We start from the raw sequence: 21,277 nt of genomic DNA on the forward strand, positions 1-21,277 counted from the left end.
ACAGCACCTGCCGGCCGCGCTCCCAGGCGGCACATCACACAAGCCTGGGGCACAGAGGTCGGCCACGTCAGGCCTGGCGCGGGGCAGAGGGCCGAGGACAGCCGCCCCACCCCACCACAGCGCAGCTCTGGCCTGTTCCGCCTCCGCCGTCCCCAGGCCGAGGACCCAGCACTGACCACACCACCCCCTCGGCCTGTCTCCAGGGCCCAGGACCAGGCCCTGCTCGGAGCTCAGCACGGGAGCCTGCAGGGGGAGGGCCGGGGCAGGGTGGAGGCCACGGCCAGCTGGGGCCTGTGGACCGTCCCCACTGCAGGGCCTCCGTCACCTCACCCGCAGGTGGAGCAGGAGCCAAGAGGACAGAGCCGGGGCGGGTGACAGGACAGGGCCTCCCAGCCTCCCAGCCTCCCCTCCTGGCTCAGGTGCCCTGGCTTCCTCCGCTAACGCCCCCTTGGCCCATGGCCTCCGTCGCCTCCATGGACTGGCGGATGTGTACCAAGGCCGCTGGCATTAACATCACCGGCCCAGTCGAGTTCTGCCAGCGGCACCCAGGGCCTCCCCTGCACCAGCCCCTCCCTCAGAGCGTCCGCTTGGCCGCAAGGGCCACCGCCAGCCCAGCGCACAGACGAGGAAACCGAGGCTCAGGCAAGCCCCTGCCCGCGCCACCCAGCTACAGAGCACTGTCCAGGCGAGGACCAGCCCGGCCTCCAGCAGGCCAGCGGCTGCCATCTGGGCTTCCCATTGTCCCAGCGCTCTGGGAACCTAGGTCTGGATATCGAAATCCGCTCGTCCTTAAGCGCTGGAAACCCACTTGACTTTTTAAAAGAGCAGCGTCAGCCCAACAAACACAACTCCTCCAGGCAGGCCCGGGCTGTGCACGGCCAGCGTGCAGCCCTGGCAAGAGGGGCACCCAAGTCCTGCATGAGACTCGGCTTCCACCGCCAGCTGTGTGGCCTCGGGCGGGCGCCTCAACCTCTCTGAGCCTGTGCCCCCACCTGGTAAAAGTGTAACTGCACCTCAGTGGGTGGATCTGGACCTGAAGAACTCAGGGAGGTCACACAGCATGGCACCCAGGACCCAGCAAGCGCTCAGGCAGTGCTGGCTGTTGGTGACAGAATTCCTCCTTTGGGGGGTGAATGGTGGCACCCAAAAGAGAAGTCACTGGGCGCTGTGACCGCGGCCTTCCTGGGAGAGAGAGTCTTTGGGGCTGTCATCGTAGGTGGAGGGCCTGAGCTCACCTGGGTCAGGAGGGGCCCTGAACCCAGTCACCTGCCCACACAAGAGAGGACACAGGAACGGCCTGGGAGAGGCTGAGACCCAGGGACACAGGAGACCCCGCCCTGGAGGCCACGGGAAGGGTCCTCCCGGGGAGGCTGCCCCTGCCCACGCCTGGACTTCAGGCTTCGGGCCGGAACTGCGGCAGTGCCTGATGCTCGGAGCCCCCACGGCGGTGGGGACGGTCACGGCAGCCCTGGGCCCTGGCGCAGGCGCAGGAGGGCTGGGGCGACGGTTCTGCTCAGCAGAATCTTCTGGAAGGCCCGGCCTGCCCGGAGGCCTCCTGCCGCAGGCCCCTCCCCACGCAGCCCTGCCCTTTGCGGGGTCCCACCTGCAAAGCCCGCGGCGAGGAGCAGGAGGCCCGGTGCCACACCAGGACCCCAGCCCAACTGGTGCCAACCCAGGGCCCGGGGCACAGGAAGCAGTGCCTCTGGGGACAGGGACGTGTTTCCTGCAGGAAGGACAAGCGGCTGCTGGCTGAGGTCGCTCCAGTGCGGGTCGCTGGGAGCAGCCCACGGTGGCCCTCCCGGGGCTGACGTTCCTCAACTCGCTTCGTAACAGCCGCTCTGCCTGGGCAAGAGCCGGGCACGCTGCCCAGGGCTCCGGAGCCAAGCGACGCACCCTCGCGGCTCCACGTGGCCTGGCTGGGCGCGAGAGGGGGATGTGCCCTCCAGGAGGAGGCCCACCTTCCAGGGGACCCAGGACATTCTGCAGGCAGGGCGCTGGGCAGCCCCGGGGGCCGATCTCACAGATCCACCCCATTCAGAGGAGCCCCGAATCCCAAGTCTCAGGTCCTTGGAGGAGAGGAGAGAGCCCAGAGGAGAAGGCCCCCAGGACAGGCAGACCCGAGTGGTGCACCCCCAGCCAGGGACCCCAAGGGCCCCAAGGACCCCAAGGACAGCCAGGGACCCCAAGGACCCCAAGGACTGCCAAGGACTGCCAGAGACCCCAAGGACCGCCAAGGACCCCAAGGACAGCCAGGGACCCCAAGGACCACCAAGGACTGCCAACGACCCCAAGGACAGCCAGGGACCCCAAGGGCCCCAAGGATCCCAAGGACTGCCAAGGACAGCCAAGGATGCCCAAGGACCCCAAGGACCCCAAGGACTGCCAAGGTCCACCAAGGACCCCAAGGACCGCCAAGGACCCCCAAGGACCCCCCAAGGATCCCAAGGACCACCAGGGACCGCCAAGGACTGCCAAGGACCGCCAAGGATGCCCAAGGACCCCCAAGGACTGCCAGGGACCCCCAAGAACCGTCAAGGATCCCAAGGACCACCAAAGACCCCAAGGACCCCAAGGACCACCAAGGACCCCAAGGACCGCCAAGGACCACCAGGGACCCCAAGGACCGCAAGGACTCCAAGGACCACCAAGGCCTGAGGGCCACCACCACGGAGGCAGGACAGGTTCCCCGCGCCCCGGGCCTGCAGGAGGAAACGCTGTCCACCCCTGGTTCCTGGCTCCTGGCCCCAGAACGCGAGAAGGGGTCTCCACCGGGGGCCACTGGGCCGCTCTTCTGTGTCCCAGGCCCACGGTCCCAGAGACCGAGGCGATGGCAGCTTGGGAGGCAGGTGCCCCTTAGCGAGGGGCCCAGGCGGGTCCACCCGGGCAGGGAAGCGCCCTGGGCTCTCAGTGAAGGGAGGAGCTCGCGTCCTGTGCAGACCTTGGTCACGGGGGCCACGCGCCTCTGATTAAGCCCGAAGCCGGGGTCGAGCCCCGGTGGCCGTTTAACTTACACGAGGAAGTGGCCAAATTCCCAGCCGGGAGGTAGTCGGAGCGAGGCCGAGGAGAGGCCGCTCCCGGGACAGTGGACGCGGGCAGCAGGCAGGGCGAGCCGCGCCTCCTGGGGCAGCCCCGGCCGGCTGCCCTGGTCCCCACAGCGAATCCTCCGCACAAGGCCGCAGCCGGGCTCTGTCACGCAGGCGGGAGGTGGCACGGTCCAGCCCCCGCCGAGGAGGGCGGCAATCTGCCCAGACCAACGCGGCGGCAGGATCCGGCACAGCAGGAGCAGCGGCCGCGACACCCAGAGCCAGGGCCAGACCTGACGCCCGCAGCCCAGGGGGGCGCCAAGGGACCCCAGCCCCGCAAGACAGGGAAGCGAGGGTTCCCGCCACTGAGACGTCCTCACGCTCGGGCTGCAGGAGCCCCGACCCAGGGCCTCAGAAAGCTAGTCAACGTGGAGACCGGACCTTGAAGGAGTGACAGAGGCCATCGGGGTGAACCTGGGCCAACCCGGAGCTCAAGACACAGAGACCCCAGATGCGCACAGAGGAAGTCCCCGTGCAGACCCAAGCAGAGGTGCGGTCAGGAGCTAAGGAGAGGCTCAGGAGAGGCCTACCCCGCCAGCCTCGAGCTTCCAGCCTCCAGAACGGTCCAGGAGTGACCCGGCCTGCGGCTTTCGTACGGCAGCCCCAGCAGACTAAGGCACTGGCCAGAGCCCAGAGGCGCGAGCTGTCGCCCAGCGTCACACCGCTGGCAGCAGGCGGGACCTGGACCCAGGCCCCTCTGCCCAGAACCTCTGCCCGGCCCACTGTCCTGCGAACAGACTGGTGTTAAAAGACCAGTCACACAGGGGACAGGCACGGGAGGGGAGGCAGGGGCCCCACGAGTCCACGTCCACCCAGCCTCGTGACAGCACCTCCCACCCAGGACCAGGAGACGCCACCAGACGCCCACCGCAGAAGGAGAGACAGGCGCAGGGCGGCCACCTGGGCCCTAAAGAGGAGTGGCCAGCGCTGCCATCTGGGTGAACCCCGAACACCCCACGCTGCGCGGAGGAAGCCAGGCGCTGCTTCCAAGGAGCGGCACGGCACGTCCACAGGACAGAGCCACCAGAAGGGCTGAGGGATGGGGACGCAACCCCACGCGGCTGCACCCGAGGGTGAAGGAGCTGCCTGGAACTGGACAGAGGCGACGGCCGCACAGCCTCACGAACCCTGTGACTGACCACACCACACACCCAGAGACTCCGTGCTTCGGAATGATGTGACGCGATGCCAATTTCACCTCAATAAAAGATCAGATAAAATAAGGGGTCAGACTGAAAACTATTGCAGTCATTTTGAAAAATGGGTTGCACTTCCCAGGCTGCAGCCAGCTCCCCTCCAACTACCGTCCGGGAGGAACTCAGGTTGCGTGCCTTGCAGGCAGGAGAACAAGAGTTCACAGCTCAGGACACACGACGGGGTCATGCACAGGCTGGATAAACCGTGGCAACCTAGTGGAGTAGTATGCAGCCGTGAACATGAAGCATCTCATTCGCAACAATGTAGCTGAATCTCACAAAGATAATGTGAACCAAAAAGAGCAGAGGGAGAAAATCCAAAAGGAGAGGTGTGATCCCATTCAAGCTGGGCTCAAAACTCAGACCAAACTACACCCGGGGAGGAGGGATGGCCAGAGGGTGGTGCTATGGAAAGCAGGCCAAGCCGGGCACCAGCTCCGCAAGGGCTCCTGGGGCGGCGAGGTTCTGTCCTTCCACCAGGGCCAACCACACGTGTGTTGACTCCAGCTATTTATTTAGCTGCAGGGCTGTTTCGCACTTTCCGAGAATTGCATCGCATTTCACAATAAAAAGCAATCGTAGATGCGAGGTCAGAGCTTGAAGCCGGGGGTGGCCGCAGGTGGAGCCCGGGAGCCTGGGAACGGACGGTGGAAGGACATCCCAGGCCAGGCCACGCAGCCCAGGCGGCCCAGGAGTCCCGGCCGCATTTGGGTCTCGGCCAACTGGGCCAGGGTGGCCTCCCGGCGGATGGAGCCAGGGGGCCGGACACAGAGGCCTCTGCAGCCTTGGCAGGGAGACAGCAGCCCCATCTCCACCCTACCCCACTCCCTCCAGCACAGCCCTGGCACCCCAGGGCCCCAGAGCTGCCAACCCCGAGGTGGCACAGGTGCAAGACCCGACATCACCTTCCATGTCCTGGTGCCAGGCTGGCCGGGGCCTGACCGAGGCTCGGGGAGGATGGACACCTGGCCAGGGCAGGGTGGGGCTGGGCACTTGAGGACACTGTGGAGCAAGGAGTGGCAGGAGCAGGCTTGTCCCACGCCAGGGAGCTCACCTGGTCCTGGTCATCAGCCACCACGGAGGCCACCACGGGCCACTTGGCCAGGAAGGCTCTGCTCCCGTCCCCTCTCAGGGGGTCCCGTGGAGCGTCTGCTGGACAGCAGTACAGCCCAAAGCAAGGGACCAGATGGGGCCTGCCATGCGCACTGGCCAGGCCCCTCCCTGACCCAAAGAAGGAAAGACAGACGGGACGCAGGACGGAGTCTGGTTTAAAATGGACGGTGCAGAGGGGGCGTCCAGTGCAAGCAGGTGAGCGGCTGCGGGAATCCAAGCTGGCCCTGCGCATGCCCACCGCCAGCGGGAGGGAGCACAGCCTGTCCTTCAGACACGCAGGCTTCAGGACTCCAGCGGAGACACCTGCCGGTGGCTCTCAGAAGGTTCCAGAAGAGCCGGCGTAATGGCTCCGGAGGCTGAGGCAGGAGGACCACTAGTTCAAGGCCAGCCTCAGCCACTTAGTGGGGCCCTAAGCAACTCAGCAAGACCCTGTCTCTAAATAAAATATAAAAAGGGCTGGGACGTGGCTCAGGGGTTGAGCACCCCTGGGTTCAACCCCCAGTACCGCCCAAAAAAGGAGTTTCCACAAGAGAGAGGCAGAGGCAGGAGCCCAAACGCGGCAGATCACAGTTGACCGCGGTTTTCTCAAAACGAAAATCCTCAAAATAAAGCCTGGGCGAGCCGAGCGCCCCAGGCCACTCAGCCGATGGTCTTCCGCCCCGCAGGCTCCGCACTGAGGGCGCCAGCCGCCCCGGGAACCAGGGCAGGACGCTCAGATCAGCCCGGTGCCTGCAGGAGGCAGACCAGCACCCTGTGGAGCGAGGCGCAGGAAGGCCGAGCCGGCCGCCTCCCAGGACGCCAGGCCGACCCCCGCGGCCCCGCGCACCCTCCGCCTCACTCCGCCACCTCGGGCTCACAGAGAGGGACAAGGCCCACGGGCACCCGGCCGGGAGCAGCGCAGCAAGAGCCCAGCCGGCCGCCTGCCTCCGTCCAGCTGCTCAGGTGCACCAGGCTCTGGAGGCCTGGGGACCCGACGGCGACGGACCCCACCTCCAGCTCCACAGGCTGCTCTCTGCCTGGCCCCAGGAGGACGGCCAGGCCACCATGAGGCTCACAATGCCACGCTGCCAGAGGCCCAGGCGGGCTGGCCGGGCGGGTCCCACGCCCCAGCCGGGACCTGCGGCCTCCACACCGTCCCAGCACGAGAGGAGCCGCCAGGCTGGCAGTACTAGTGCGAGGGCTGCTGCTGAGGCCAGGCCCACCGCCCGCGGCTGCACCCACAGACCTCGTCCCCCTTGAGCCGCAGGCCCGGTGCCCACCCTGGAGCCTCGGGAGCCAGACAAAGCCTGACCTCTGGCCCACCGGCCTGGCGTCTCCTACTTACTGGAAGAACGTCTCCTCCCAGTCCTGACGCCAGGCGGGGGCAGGCGGGGCCGCAGATGGGACCCCGGGGACACCGCCTGAGGTCTCTTGGTGACTTGCTGCCGCACCTGCCAGGCGCCCGGCCCGCGCAGCACCCCACTCCCCCCGCTGGCCGGAACAGTCTGCTGCCAACAGTCTCCGACCAGCCCCACGGCCTTGGGCAGGCCCTGCTTCCCCCGGGGAAAACTAAAGATGGACCCAAGTGACCCCAGGGAGTTCCAGACCGTCAGCCCCAGGAGTGCGAAACCTCCCGACAGGAGCCAGCTAGCTGGTCACTCCCGCCCCTCGAAGGTCGCGGATGGAGCACCAAAGAAAACGATCTCCGAGGCCGTCACGGCGGGCCCCACGGGGCGGTCACCCAGGCTGCTGCCTCCCCCAGCTCCTCCAGGGCCACTCGGTCCCACCTGGGTCCCCGAGGTTTGGAGGAGGACGCTCTCCAGGCCCCCCAACGGCACGTGACCGAGCCTGACCAACCAGAGCCTCTGCCGTCACGGGGACCCACCGCCCCCGCTGGGGTGCACGAGTCCCACCCCAGGCATGAATTCAGGCTGTGGTGCGGGGCAGGGAGGTGCCCGCTCCCTCCCGGAGGCCGGGCCGAGCTGGATCCTGCCTCCCTGCCTCCTGCCTCCAGCCTCCCTGCCTCCCGGCTCTGCCAGCACAGGTGCTGCTTCTCTCCCCCGCCCACAGGCAGCCGGGGGGACGGCCTGTAAGCCGTGTCCTCCCACCACCGCCTCCTCTGCAGGGCAGGGACGGGCCAGTGAGGTGACACCCGCTCCCAGGGGAGACGCCGGGCCCAGAGAGAAGCCTCTGGAACCCAGGCCAAGCAGGTTGCGGCTCAGGCCCCGGGTCTGTGGGTGCGTCCAGGGCCCGGGCCTCTGGGTGCTGGAGGGGCAGGGAGCACCCTCAGCCTGCAGGGCAGCCCCCGCCGGCGGCCAGGGAGCCCGAGCACAGCAAGGTTCTGCACCCAGCCCGCAGCCACACAGCAGGGGCCAGAGCGGGGCCTGGGCCCAGGCAGTTGGGCCCGACGTCCATGCTCTTAAGGGCCCACAGCGTCCTGTCCCTGCACCAGCCTGAGGCCACCGGCCCTGTCTCCACCCTGGACAAGGGGCGTCAACCGTGGGGTCCAGCCAAGAACAAGCCCCTCGAGGACCCTGTCTCTAGAACCTCAAGCAAGTGGATGCGGTAATTTCAAAGGTCAGGGCTCAGCAGGGTCACGCAGCCGTCACAACGCAGCTGGAGCCAGTGGCAGAGGGGGACAGCTGTCCACAGGTGGCTTGTAGCTAGGAAGCGTCCTCTTCAAGAAGTTGCATTTGAACTGAAATGTAGGAGGACCCCGGTGTAAAGGCCCCCAGGGGAAGGGCCTTCTGGGAAGAAGCAACAGCCTGTGCAAAGACCCTGGGGCAGGAAAGAGCTTGATGGGATCGAAGGCAGGGCCTGTGCGCTGGGCTGGGAATGCTGAGTCGCGAGGCAGGCCGGGCCCATGAAGGAAGGACTCGCGGGCCAGGGTGGACGGGTAGAAGCCAAGCGCGGGGAGATCCCAGGCAGCTCTTTGACAGGACCCAGTTTGCATATTTGAAAGAGCATCCTGGCTGTGACCAGAAGAACTGGCAGCAGAGCAACAGGGACAGGTGAGGGACAGCCCTGGGGAGGTGCTGGCGGGCACACGGGAACGTGGCCGCTGGGGTGGCCTCACACCCCAGCCCAGGACCGTGACCTGCCAGTGGTGACAAGCCACCCGGTGAAGCGACCTGCCTTTTGAACATCCACTCGGTAAATATTTGGGAACCTGAGATGAAGTGACAGGTCGTGTTCCGAGGGCTGAGGACACGGCAGTGAAGGACACCACGGTCCTCGCCCTCGCGGGCCCCACAGTCGCATGGGGAGACACGGACAGTAAACAAGGCACAGGATGCGCAGGCGAGTCCCACACGGCAGGGCCGCGGGAGCAGCAGGGCCCGGCCAGGGGGGCGGAGGGCGGAGGGCGGAAGGGCGACGGCTGCCTGGACCCTGAGGGCCGGGCCAGAGGCCCTGGGGCTTCTCCACTGAGAAGACCCTCCTGGGGAGCAAGGTGGAACTCAGGGAGGCCACAGGAGGCCACCACGGGAACCCAGGCAGACGGTCCTAGGACCAGAGTGGCCACGGGCCCCAGGAGGAAGCGCTGGACTCGGATTTTGAAGACGAAGCATCAAACTTCTTGATGGGTTCAGGTGGGAGGCAGAGAAGGCCAATGAGGGCTGACCCCTGGCCTTGACCCCTGGCCTTGACCCCTGCCTCGACCCAGGCAGCTACAGGACAGGGGGGCCTCCAAAAAGGGGGAGGGTCTTGGGGGAGACAGGGTTGGCGGCGCTGGAGGCTGGACTCCGGGGGAAACAACAGGCCCAGGGAAGCCAGTCTGGGGGTGGGCAGGGCCTCAGTGGCATTTACCACCCAGCCCTGGAGGAGCTGCGCCCGGCCCGAGCGAGCACGGGAAGCGAGCTGAGCCAGTCACAGGAGGACCAGCCGCTGAGGCCAGGAGGGCCCGCCAGCGAGGGAGGAGGGGCCCAGGGGACGCACTTCTAAAGTGGCTCCAGAGACCCCTCGAAGCTTCCAGAGAAGGTGGAAGGAACTTCTTTCAAAATGCCAGGAAGCAACCAAGGGTCAGCCGCGCCTGTTCCTTCCCCGGCACCAGGACTCCAGGAGCCGGAGGAAACCGGCTGGGGGCAACAAGGCGAGGCCAGCCGGATCCCTGTCCTGGGGGCTCTGGGCAGAGGGCAGAAACGCTACCGCGGCTGGAGGCGGAGGCCCGGACGAGCCAGAGAGGCCACAGGAGCCCTTCTGTGCCGCCCTGCACGGGGTCCGTGGAGGCCAAGGCTGCTGGACTAGGAGACGGGGGAGAGGTCACTAGAAGGGACTCTTTTTATTCTGTGTTTTTACTTGTGGTGGAGACCATTAAATCCTCTGCACAATGAATTGTTTACAGCGGGGCACGGTGACACGCCTGTGATCCCAGCGACTTGGGAGGCCCAGGCAGGAGGATCCCAAGTCCCAGGCCAGCCTCAGCAACTTGGCAAGACTTCGTCTCAAAATAAAACATAAAAAGGTTGGGGGTGTGGCTCAGTGGTGACGTGCCCTGGGTTCAGTCCCCAGTACCAAAAATGAAAATCCGTTAACGGCGTCCCAGCCGGGAGAGGCTGGGGTGCGGGGCAGAGGGGTCCCAGCCGGGAGAGGCTGGGCTGCGGGGCAGAGGGCGTGGGGCCGACCCTCCCTGCCTGAACTCTCATATCCTAAGACGAGACCCCGAGAACTCCCTTGGGCGACTGGCTCAGGGGGCCTGGGCTCAGGGGACCCCGGGGTCTCTCTTGCTGGCTGAGAGCAGGTGACCGCTCTCCGGACACTAAGGCCCTTCCTGGGCTGCAGACGTGGGCCGGGCGTGCCCTGCAGACCCCAGGGACCTGGGGCGGTCCTGGGAGATGCCCTCCACAGGGGCCCGGCTCCACCTCCCTGCTGGAAGCCGAGGCCAGAAAACACGGTTCCAGGTAGCCGGGCTCCTCGTGTTCCTGCTGGCCGGGTGAGTCACCTCCGGGGACACGGCCAGCGTCGGCCACTCGGGGAAGGGCCCGGAGCGATTCCTGGAAGGGGAAGACCCAGGTGCTGGGTGCTCACCGTGCCAGGCCTGGCCTAGAAGCCAGGCGGCGGCCGCGGCCGCCAAGACAGCACACCTGGGAGCACACGTGGCCGTGGGCCTGCGGGCAGGGGTGCCAGGCCAGGGTGGACACCAGCAGGAACACGTGCCAGGGTCCACAGGGGCCCGCTGCTGCCCGCGGGCACGCCGCACATGGGGAGCCCACGGGAGCCAAGAGGGAAACAAGAGCAAAGATGCGGGGCCTAGAAATAGGCACTGACGGGCAGCCGCCCGCCTGGCCAGCCAGGGACGGGAAGGGTAGAGGAAGGGCAGCGCCGCAGGCACACCTGGGGGCACGGCCCGGGCCACCTGGCACCCTGACCCTTCTGGGGGGAGCGGTCCCACGAGCGACAGGGAGAGAGATGCATAAATGCACACGTCCTGGGACCGAGGCGGAGGCCTGATACCAAGGTAAGCGGGGGACGAGCTTCCAGGCCAGCAAGCAGGCTGGAGGGGTTCGAGGGCCACTACGAGACAGCGGGGCTAGGGCAGGAGAGGAAAAGAGGCCCGCCTAGAGTGACACTGGAACCTCACAGGGCGCTGAGCACGGGGACCCGACCAGCTGCCTGTGGAGGCGGAGAGACTACTGCACCAGTCCAAGCAGCACTCCGGGGACTGAGGCCACAGGGTCAAGACGATAAGACGGGGTCGGAGTCCAGGTGTCTTGAAGGCACAGTCAGTAAGATTTGCTGGCCTCTAAGATGCAGGGGTATCAGGAAGGAGCATGCAGGCAAGTGACCTGGAAACTACCGAAGATGCCATTTACTGAGATAAAGACCCAGGCAGCTGGAAAATTAGTGGGCCCTGTGGCTGATCCCAATGGGGTGGCACACGCCTGTCATTCCAGCGGTTCTGGAGGCTGAAGCAGGAGGATCATGCGTTCAAAGCCAGCCTCAGCTACTTAGGGAGACCCCCGTCTCTAAATAAAACATCACATGGGCTGGGATGCAGCTCGGTGGTGACACGCCCCCGGGTTCAATCCCTGGTACCAAAAACAGACAAAGATAGCAGCAGGGACTCCGGGGACTCAGCTTCTCTCCTGGACGGGGGAGAAGGTTACCAGGCCCATCGTCAAAGACGGTGGCCAGAGAGAGGGGTCACCGCGTGCAGAGGATGCAGGACCCCCTCACCCCTCAACCCGTGCCTCATGGTGCTGCTCGCACACGTGCGCACACACACACACACACACGTGCACACCAGCTCACCTGGAGAGAAGAGTCTGAACCCTGCCCGGCGCACAGTGAGCCCCACGTACAGATGCCGAGACGGTCACAAGCAAAGCCTTAGCGTCGACCCCTGTCCAACCCCACACTCTCCCCGTGACCTCAGTCCCAGGGCCTCTCTGCTACAGTCTCCATATTGGGCTATTTTTTGAAGAAATTTATGTAACTTTTTAATGAAACACATAACACATGAATACTGTTCAAAAAATAAAGAGCATCACGGATAAAGCACGATCTTTCAGCGTTTCCTCTGGCCACACCCCCAGGTCCCGTCCTCCCCGCTGGAGAAACCAGCTCCGTCAGGCTGGCCAGTACCCTTCCACACCTCCTTCCGAGCTTCTGCCATCAGAATACTGAAAATACAGAACACTGCTGGGTGCAGGGGTTCACCTGTAATCCCAGCAACTCAGGAGGCTGAGGCCGGAGGATCGCAAGTTCGAGGCCAGCCTCAGCGATTTAGTGGGACCCTGCCTCAAAATAAAAATGAAAAATAAAAAAGGGCTGGGGACGCGGCTCCTGGTGGAGTGCCCGCGGCAAACCTGGTACTGCAAAGAGAGAAAGGAAGGCGGGAAGGAGGGGACGAGTGAGAACGCAGACTGTCGTTCAGTAGTTTTGTTGTTCTTGTTGTTTTGACATAAATAGCACCAGAGACTTTTTCCCCTTAGCAGGGAGTTTCGGCAACTTGGCTGTGCTGAAATGTACACATCCACTTCCTGCTTTCTAATTTTTGCCCAGAAATTCTTTGGACAAACAGCTCCTGGTTTATTTTCTACTTCCCCCTGGAGTAGATGGAGTGGGGTGCGGGGCCCCGCCTGCCAGGAGCTGCGTGCCCAGCGAGTTCCTGACCAAGTGCCTGACCTTTGCCACGGCCCAGATAGCTTATCTCTAGGAAGGAGGGATCCCAGGGCCTCCTGTCCGGGTGGAGGGACAGCGGGGTGCACCCAGAGCGTTTCCCCGGGCCCCCTAATCTCCTTTGTTCCCTCTAATCTCACTGGGAGACAAGCCTGATCTGACTTTGTCTTAGAGCCGAGGAAAGGAGCCCAGCTCAGAAGTGGAGTGATAGGCCTGAGGACCCGGCCAGCAAGGCCTCGGCCGCCAGCTCCCCGGGCCTGACCACACCGTGGACCCACTCGACCCCGTTAGGCACATCAGAGGAGCCCCAAGAAAAGAAAAGGGTAATTTAAAAATCTCTGGTGGAGAGGAGGGGACGGGATGGAAGGTAAGTGATAGGTCTGTTCAGAAGAGCAATCTGCTAGTAACTATCGCAACTCAGACTGAGTACACGTGGAATCGAGAAGCTCCACTTCTGGAAATCCACACCGTGGAGGTTCTGGATGCACCCAGAGGTATGGACTCACTGACGCTCGGGGCAGTCAATAGAGAAACAGGTGCCCGGCGTGGTGGCGCACACCTGTGATCCCAGTGACTTCGGAGGCTGAGGCAGGAGGATCACAAGTTAGAGGCCAGCCTCAGCAACTTAGCAAAAACCCCCATCTTGAAATTTAAAAAAGGGACTAGGAGGTACCTCATGAGTAGAGTGCTCCTGAGTTCAACCCCCAGTACTGAAAATTAAAATTAAAAACAGAGAGAAATAGGCAAACAAGTATTTACCTCTTCAAAGGAAAATCACACAGTGGAGAAGAAAAAATGTGACCAGATATACATGTTCCAGCATGGAAAAATCCTTAAGCAATGTCACTAAACCGCAAGGCAAATGCTCGGATGTTTATCCAGGGTGCAGCTCAATTCATCGAAAAAATCCATGTCCCTGTGTTTATGCACAGGCCGAGAGCCCTGAAGGCCGAGGGGCCGGGCCACCAGGGGAGGGGAGGAGAACGGAGGCACCTTCTTTTTTCTGGGCCCCTTGCAGTGCTGGGGGTCAAAGCCAGGGCCTCCAGCAGGCTGGGCAGGAGCTCCGCCACGCAACAGCCCGGCTTGATCTTGTACTTTTCTACACATTCATGCTTTTCTACATGAACTCCTTAAATCAACAACAACAACAACAACAACAAAGCACTGAACAATCAAAAGCACCCACAGGCCTCCTACTCAGTCGCACGTGGGCATCGGAGGCCAAAGACAACCTGGGCGGGCGCCCTCCCTCCCCGGGGTCCCACGACACTCTGAGCACAGGCTCTTCTCCAGCGGGAGCGGCTGTCCCGGGCTGGGCGTGCCTCCCTGTCTTCCTGCCTTCACGCCACGCAGCCCCAAGCCAATCATCTCTGGGACACTCAGGGTGCTGGAGGCTCGCCCGGCGCTAAGCCAGGAGCTCCAGTTCCATGACAGCTCAGGCCACGGTCCTCCTTTCTGGAACCCCCAGGGACAAACGCATAAACCCAGGGACACCCTTACCCCGACCCACAGTCTGAGAAAGAAAACACCCTGAAATAAGGCCAGACGGCTGGTGAGACCCGCACCTGGAGCCACTCTGGTGCTCTCTGCACAGCTCACGTGCTCGCACCTCCCCCGCCCTGTGCACAGGCTCCCTGGGGAGCAGGCGGCCAGGTCCTGGCACCAGAAACCACAGGCTGTCACTGAGATAAGGCTCATGCCGCTACTTTGAAAATCAAAACAGAAACACCCTGAGCTGCCGCAGCAGGCAGAGAAGACGCCCCAGGAGAGAAAGGTTCGCGCCGCTCCGCCTCTGACCGGGACTTCTTCGCAAGCAGCTTGCAGGATGCAATGGGGCATGGTGGGAAAAGCCAGGAAAACAGAAAAGAGGAGCCGCAGAGAGTCCGCCCGAAACCGCTCCCGCAGAGACCCCGAGAAAAAGCAAGCGCGGCTCCATCTTCAAGCCAGCGGGGTCCCCAGAAGTGGCAGACAAGTCTAAGCAGAGGTGTCCCTCCTCAGGGTCCACTCACTCACTGTCCGCCCGGAGTGGGCGGACAGGGCAGGTCCCGGAGTGCGACAAGTCCCCATCTGGGAGACGCAGGCTAAGGTGCGAGAGTGGCGGGCCTGAGACCCTCCACTCACCCCAGCTCTGCCGCTGCTGGGACGGAGGGTCGGGTGAGCCTGCTTCCCGCCCGGGCACCGCAGGTGCTGGCTCAGTGGCTTCAAAGCCCTGAGACACTTTTAGCTCCAGCGTGACAGCTGCCATCTCCTGGCCCTTCACACACTCCAGCTCATTCGAACAGGCCACCCAGGCAGCGGGGCAGAGTCTGCTGGTCTGAAGGCCAGTCGGCCACCACCTGGGTCTCCCTGGGTGAAAGGGCAGCAGTGTGCAAGGCGGGGATCAGAAAGGCTCAAGCGCCCGCACAGGGCCGGTGCCTGCCTCTGCCCGCACCCGGGAGGAAAGCGGCTTACCCTGCCGCTGCCCGGGAGGCATGGGGCCCAGGCGGCGCCCTGCCCCGAGCAGGGCTTCCTGGGGAGACCCCGGCCGCCGGGATGCTCCCCTGAGCACCCACTGTGGGCTGGCCACCACGTGAGCCTCGCAGAAGCACATCCTGTCCGCGTGGGCGCTCGAGATACAGCGGAGTGCAGCCCTCATGTCGCCAGGCACTGCCCAGGCGGCGGTGCAAGGAGGCGCGGGGCGGCTGGGCTGCTTGGGGCGGCACCGCGGGGCAACCTGGCCACGCTCCGCACCGGTCCTGGGCCCCAGACCCCTGAGCCCCCCCGTCGGTCATCCAGGCTCGTGCCTCCAGCAAAGACCCGGACCGCCCCACTCGCCGCCGCCTCGGCCTGGGCCACGAGGGCACGGGGGAGGTGGGCAGTGCTTCCCCGAGGGGCCCGGGGCCTGGGGCGCCTCACCCACCTTGAGGACCTGCTGCCTGATGAGCGAGGGCACCACGACGATCATGACGGCGCCCAGCACGGCGCACAGCAGCCCCGTGACGCCCAGCGCCACGGCCGCCCTGCGCGCTCGGGAGCGGCCGCCCATGTCTGCGCGCCCTGGCGCCCGGCGCTCGCGGGGCTCGGCGCCCGGGGGGACGGCGACGGAGGCGACGGAGGCGACGGAGGCGGGGACTCGGGCGCGCGGGCCGCAGCGGCACGGCGGGCCCCGGACGGCAGCGCGCGGAGGAGCAGCCCGGCAGGCGGCCAGCGGTTTTATGCGCCATGGCCCGCCCCGGCCGGCGGGCTCGGGGCGCGGGCGGCTCGGCGGCGGGGCGGGGCGGGGCGGGGCCGGGTGGGCGGGGTCACGGCCGCCGGACACGCCCTCCGCCCGCCCTCCTGTCGCTGCTTCTGTCCCCTCGCGGGCCCCGTGTGCACAGCGTCCGCGGCGCCGGCGCCCCCGCGCTGCTCCCCTTCGTCCTCCCCGGCCGCCCTCCTCCCCTCTCCGCCTCGTGGTCACTGCTCACCACTTCCCGGACCTCGGCCCGCACCCCGAGCACGCGCCTTCGGCTCTGGCCTCGCTGCCCCTGGGCCAGGCGCGCCAGCCAGCAGACCCCCGCCTGGGGCTATGGGCACCCTTCCATCCGAATCGTGTCCCCAGACACCCGCGTGTTCTAGGCACCTTATCAGAAAGGACTTCCCCGCCGGCCTGTGCACAACAGCGCCCGCCGTGCGCCCTCATCCTTATCACCGAGCGCCACCCGCGCGTAATCTCCCGCTTCTCTGCATGCTGACCATGTGCCCACCTAGAATGCCAGCCACCTAGAATGCGAGACCTGGGCTCCGTTCCCCCGGCCCTGCCAAGTGCCTATCTCGGGGCACTGCCAGGCGCGAGAGCTCCCCACAAAAGCACTGCTGGGAGCCAAGGAGGCAGGCTTCTCCCAGCGCTCAGGTGCTGAGCACCCAGTGGCTCCATTTTACAGATGAGGAAACTGAGGCGCCCAGCCTAACCCAGGAAGCAGGTCTGCTTTCCAAGGGAGCAGGGCACAGATAAGCAAGGGAGCAGATGAATGTGGGCGATTCCCCTAGGTCCTTAATTAAAAGTTAATTAACCAAGTGACTCATTGACCAGTACTCCAAGAAAACAAAACTGTGTCTGGTGCTGAGCAGCAGCCACCCCAGATGGAGAGGTCCCTCCACGGCCCCTCTGACCATGAGTTTGGGGTCCCTCATGCAGGCCAGTCCCTTGTTTTCTGGATGGGGTTCCTAAGAGGGCAAGCCTCTCCAAGTGAGGGTTGTGTCCCTCCGGCTAAGGCTCAGAATGCGGCCCTGTGCCCCTCAGGCTGCCCTAGGAGCCAGCAGCTTGGCGGCCTGTCCTGGCCCAAGTCAGTACTTATTGAGCACTTACTATGCCCTGGCCTTGCCAGCAGTGTTTTCCGCTCTCCAGACCTAATATGTCCAGTGCCCCAAGAGGGCCACCCGACCTGCATCTGGGGGTGGGGCCGGGGCCAGGCTGTGGCGTCAGATGGGAGCAGGCTCAGAGAAACCTGTACTGTTTCCTCCTCTGTAAACTGGGTAGAGTAAGAGCCCCTTTCCAAGAGCGGTCGTGAGAATGGATCACACTGGAAATGTGTGACCCTGCTCAGAAGAGTGTCAGGCCCACCACCTCTCCGCCCCGCCCCCGCCCTCACCCCTCGTTCACCCCACTTATCTCCCCAGAGGCAAGCTGCTCCTTTTGCCAGCAGTTCGTCCCCAGCACCTGGGGCAACACCCAGCTGGGACCCCAGCACTGGTACTCCGTGAATACTTAAGAATCAACTAGCTAACAACTTTTAATCATCAAGTAACTTGTTGATTAAAATAATTCCCATCGAACCCCTAAGGTCCTGGACAGCCTTCGGCCATGGGGGTTGTTTTATTTCTAGTGACGTTTGTAATGGTTGGAAATCAGCCAACCAGCTGCACGCCCTCCCTTCTCCGATACCATCTCACCTTGGCCTTGTCACCCAATCCCTGTACCATCAAGTCTTCAAGGTCCAAATGTGCGTGGTGCTTACCCAAGAGGACCCAAGGCCGGGCCACAGTGCCCTGGTGGCCACCACGCTGACACTCCACCAGAAGGACGGGCAGAGATGAAAGGAGCTGGAACACGTGACCAGCCTCGGCCTTGAGGAGGACGGTGGCTGCGGGTGGCAGGGAGGGCAGCCTGGGAAGAAGGACGTGGCCACGCTGCACACAGGAGCCTTGAGGAGTGGTCACAGCGAAAAGAGAGACCTGGGTGCCCAGCGCCCAGGGGCACAGTGCCCACCCTGCTGCCTGCAGCCAGACCAGGTGATTGGCAGGTGAAGGAGCCAGACCAGAAAGACCGCAGGCGGCTTCCACGCTGGCGCAGTGCGCAGAATTGGCAGGTCGTAGAGACAAAGGTAGACTGGGATTGCCAGGGGCTGGGGCGCATGGGGGCGGCTGCTCATGGCTAAGCGCATCCCTTTTTTGGAATGAATCTAAAATTGATGGTGGCGCCGGACATGGTGGAGCATGCCTGTAATCCTGGTGACTTGGGAGGCCGAGGCAGGAGAATGGCAAGTTTGAGGCCAGTCTGGGTAACTTAGTGAGACCCTGTCTCAAAATAAAATAGAGAGGCTGGGGTTGTGGCTCAGCGGTAGAGCGCTTGCCTAGCATGTGTGAGGCACGGGGTTCCATCCTCAGCACCACATAAAAGTAAGTAAAGATCCATCCACAACTAAAAAAAATTTAAATTAAATACATAATAAAATAGAAAAGGCCTGGGGATGTGACTCAGTGGTAAAGCACCCTGGGTTACATCCCCAGCAACAATACAAAATAAAATAAAACTGAGTGTGGTAATGGTGTACAACTCTATGAATATACTAAAAGCCAATGGACTGTACACTTCAAATGAGTGGATTTATGATATGCAAATTGTATCTCAATAAAAACTGTTATTAAAAAAAAAAAACTTTCCCATGGCTCCCACCTCACTCAGAAGCAAAGCCAAGGTCCTCGCCAAGGCCTGCCAGGTCCACACCATCTCCCTGACTTCATCTTCCCTCTGTTCCCCTCTGCTCCAGTCACACCCCCTCCTGACCTGCTCCTGCCCCAGGGCCTTTGCACGTAAGCTCCCACAACAGGAGTGCTCATCTTTCTAGCAGTCGAGCTGCCCTCCCTCCAAGCCCTTGCTCAAATATCACCTTATCAAAGACATCTTGCTTCCTATCGGCCGTTTCAAAATCACAAGCCACCCCCACTGTGCCCATCTGTGTCGCTCCCCACTCTCCATTTCTCCACAGACCTCCCACGTCCAACGCCACACCACACACATGCTTATTTGTTGGACTGTGTTCCTTCCTTCCTCCTCCAGCGCAGAAGAGGCTTCACAAGAACAGGAGTCTGTTCCAGCCATTCCTGTGCCCCTCTCCTAGGCTGGTGCCTGGCAGACGGGAGGTCTCAGTGCCAAGGCTAGGCGCTGCCTGCAGCCAGGTAGCCCGGCTGCTGGCATGGTGACCTGGGACAAGCCGCTCACCCTCTCTGTGCCCCCTGCGGATGATCCAAGCTGCAGCGCCCGGGGTCATGGCGAGGATGGAATGCGTTAGTCCTGGCTGCACCCTGACTGGAAGCCAGCTGGGCGTGGTCACTCCCTCCTGCAGGCAGCCCAGAAAGTTGTCATCACCCTGGGGCCTGGAAACACTGCAGGGGAGCTTAAGGACCTGCCAGAAAAGACACCCGCGGAGCGGACAGAGCGGAGACTTGACCCCGAGTCCCGCGGCGCCAGGGCCCAAACACCAAGGGAGGAAGGACAGAGGAGAGGCAGAGAGGGAGGGCAGGCCGGGCAGGGGAGGCCGCGGAGGATGGGGCGGCTCCCACGGTCCAGCGAGGGCAGGGAAGGAGCTCACCCTTGCTTCTTAGGCATGCAGCCTGGATAGCTTGAGCGCCTACTGTGTGCCAGGCACTGACAGTGCCGGGGACCCAGAGATGACCACGATGGGGCCCCTGGACTTGCAGAGCCTGCCTTTCAGCAGACAGGCAGCCACGATGGGTGTGAGTTTGAAACGATGTCAGAGCTGGGTGACCCGTCCAGTAGCCACTGGCCACTGTGGTTCCCCGTCCACGGGGGCAGGGTAGCTCAGGTCCCCCGACGCGGTTGTGCACCCACCGGGCTTCACAGGCCCAGCCTGGGAAGGACAGAAGACCACGCCACGTCCTCGCGTGGATCTCACAGTGAAATGACAATATGGGAGGCTGAGGCAGGAGGATCGCGGAGCCAGGGGCCAGCCCACGCAACTTAGCAAGACCCCGTCTCAAAGTAAAAAATAAAAAGGGCGAGGAGGTGGCTGGGTGGCAGAGAAGCCCTGGGTTCAGTCCCCAGGACCAAGAGAAGAAGAAAGCTCCTTTCGTTCCTGTGTCGGTGCAGATGGCTCCCGGCGTCTTGAGAAGGTTCTGGAGCAGCGGAGCGCTCCCAGCCCCACGTGCCCCTCGGAGACCCCACTCAGCACCTGGATCCAGCCCTTGCTGGGTCTAGCCTCGTGCTACAAAGTCTGAATTGTCTGTGTCCCCAAAATACTCTGCTGCATGTAACCGGCATGCGATGGATGGCGTTGGAAGCTGGGCCCTTGGGATGGGACCAGGGCCCTTGGAGGAGGCTGCAGAGAGCTGCGGCTCTTCCCCAGGCGAGGAGCAGTGAGCAGCAGCATCTGGGAACCAGGAAGCCGCCAGCACCAGAGACCAATCTCTCTAGGCCTCGATCTCAGTGGGAAAGATAAGATCCCAGTGGGAAAGATGAACGCGGCCTTTAGAAGGCCCCAGCCTCGCATGGAGACGGAGACCCTGTGAGTCCTCGGCACAAGCTGCTGCCCCGCCCCTGCCTGGCCAGCCTGCCTCCAGGAGTGTCCCTCTGCCACTGGAGGCTGGCAATGGAAGCTCACCTTTGCCCCGGCCTTCGGGACCTGCAATATCACCTCTGGGGAGAGGCGAACCCTCTAGCACAGACGCTTTCCAGGACAAAGGTGCTGGTGTGCGGGGAGGACTCTGCGCCTGAGCTACCTGCCCCCGTGGACGGGTGACGAGAGGAGAGGCGCTCCTAGAAGAGGCTGGTGACGGACCAGGAGGCCCCGCTGACGTGGGCTGGTGCTGCCCTGGGCTGTGACCATCGGCTGACCCAGCAGAGCCTTGCTGAGCACCCACAGGAGCCCCGCCTCCTGCTGGGGGGTGGAGACAGCGCGGGGAGCACAGGGACAGGTCCTCTTGGGCCCGGCCTCGCTTTTTAGCAGGGGTGTAGGGTGGAGCTCAGTGGCAGAGGCTTGCCTGGCACGTGGGAGGCCCTGGGTTCCATCCTCAGCACCAAAAAACAACCCAAAAAACAAAAATGCACGTAAGCAAATAAGTAAAGATGTCACAGCCGACATCTAAGTGCTAACGACAGAGAGTCCTCCAGAGAGGAAGGCCGCGGGCTCCACGCCAGGAAGGAGGCCCGGAGCACGTCCCCTGCCCACGGCCCCTCTGCCACAGCGTGCCCACGGCCCCCTTGTGCCCACGGCGCTCGACCGTCAACCACCTGGCCGCCCTTTCTCCTGGGCCGGCAGCCGGGAGCGTGGGTCTCGGGAGTGGCCGGCCTGCCCCCCGGCGGTCAGCAGCTGCGCCAGGCCTTCAAGCCAGCGTCCACGCTCCAGAGGCGCCTGGGATGGAGACGGCCTCCAAAGACGTCCCCAGAGGGGAAAGGAGGGTGGAGGACCCTGGCAAAGAAATGGGCGACCGGCGACCAGCGTGCTGCCGGCCAGTCTGGGAAGCGGGTGTGTAGTGGCCGCTGGACGGGTTTCTCCTCTCTCTCTCCCTCCCTCTCTTTCTCTCTCTCTCTCT

At 63.7% G+C, this 21,277-nt stretch overlaps 1 protein-coding gene across 1 annotated transcript in view; it reads right to left on the reverse strand.

Moving 5' to 3' along the window:
- The window catches only part of Scarb1 (scavenger receptor class B member 1), a 70,346-nt gene extending 54,619 nt beyond the window's left edge, over positions 1-15,727 (reverse strand). Inside the window, exon 1 of the mRNA XM_047560981.1 lies at positions 15,390-15,727. Within this exon, the coding sequence (XP_047416937.1) occupies positions 15,390-15,515 (126 nt within the window). The 5' untranslated portion in view covers positions 15,516-15,727. The remainder of the gene's footprint in view (positions 1-15,389) is intronic.
- Between the last annotated feature and the right edge of the window lie 5,550 nt (positions 15,728-21,277).

The sequence above is a fragment of the Sciurus carolinensis genome, chromosome 8 (genome assembly GCF_902686445.1).
Source record: "Sciurus carolinensis chromosome 8, mSciCar1.2, whole genome shotgun sequence".
NCBI lineage: Eukaryota > Metazoa > Chordata > Mammalia > Rodentia > Sciuridae > Sciurus > Sciurus carolinensis.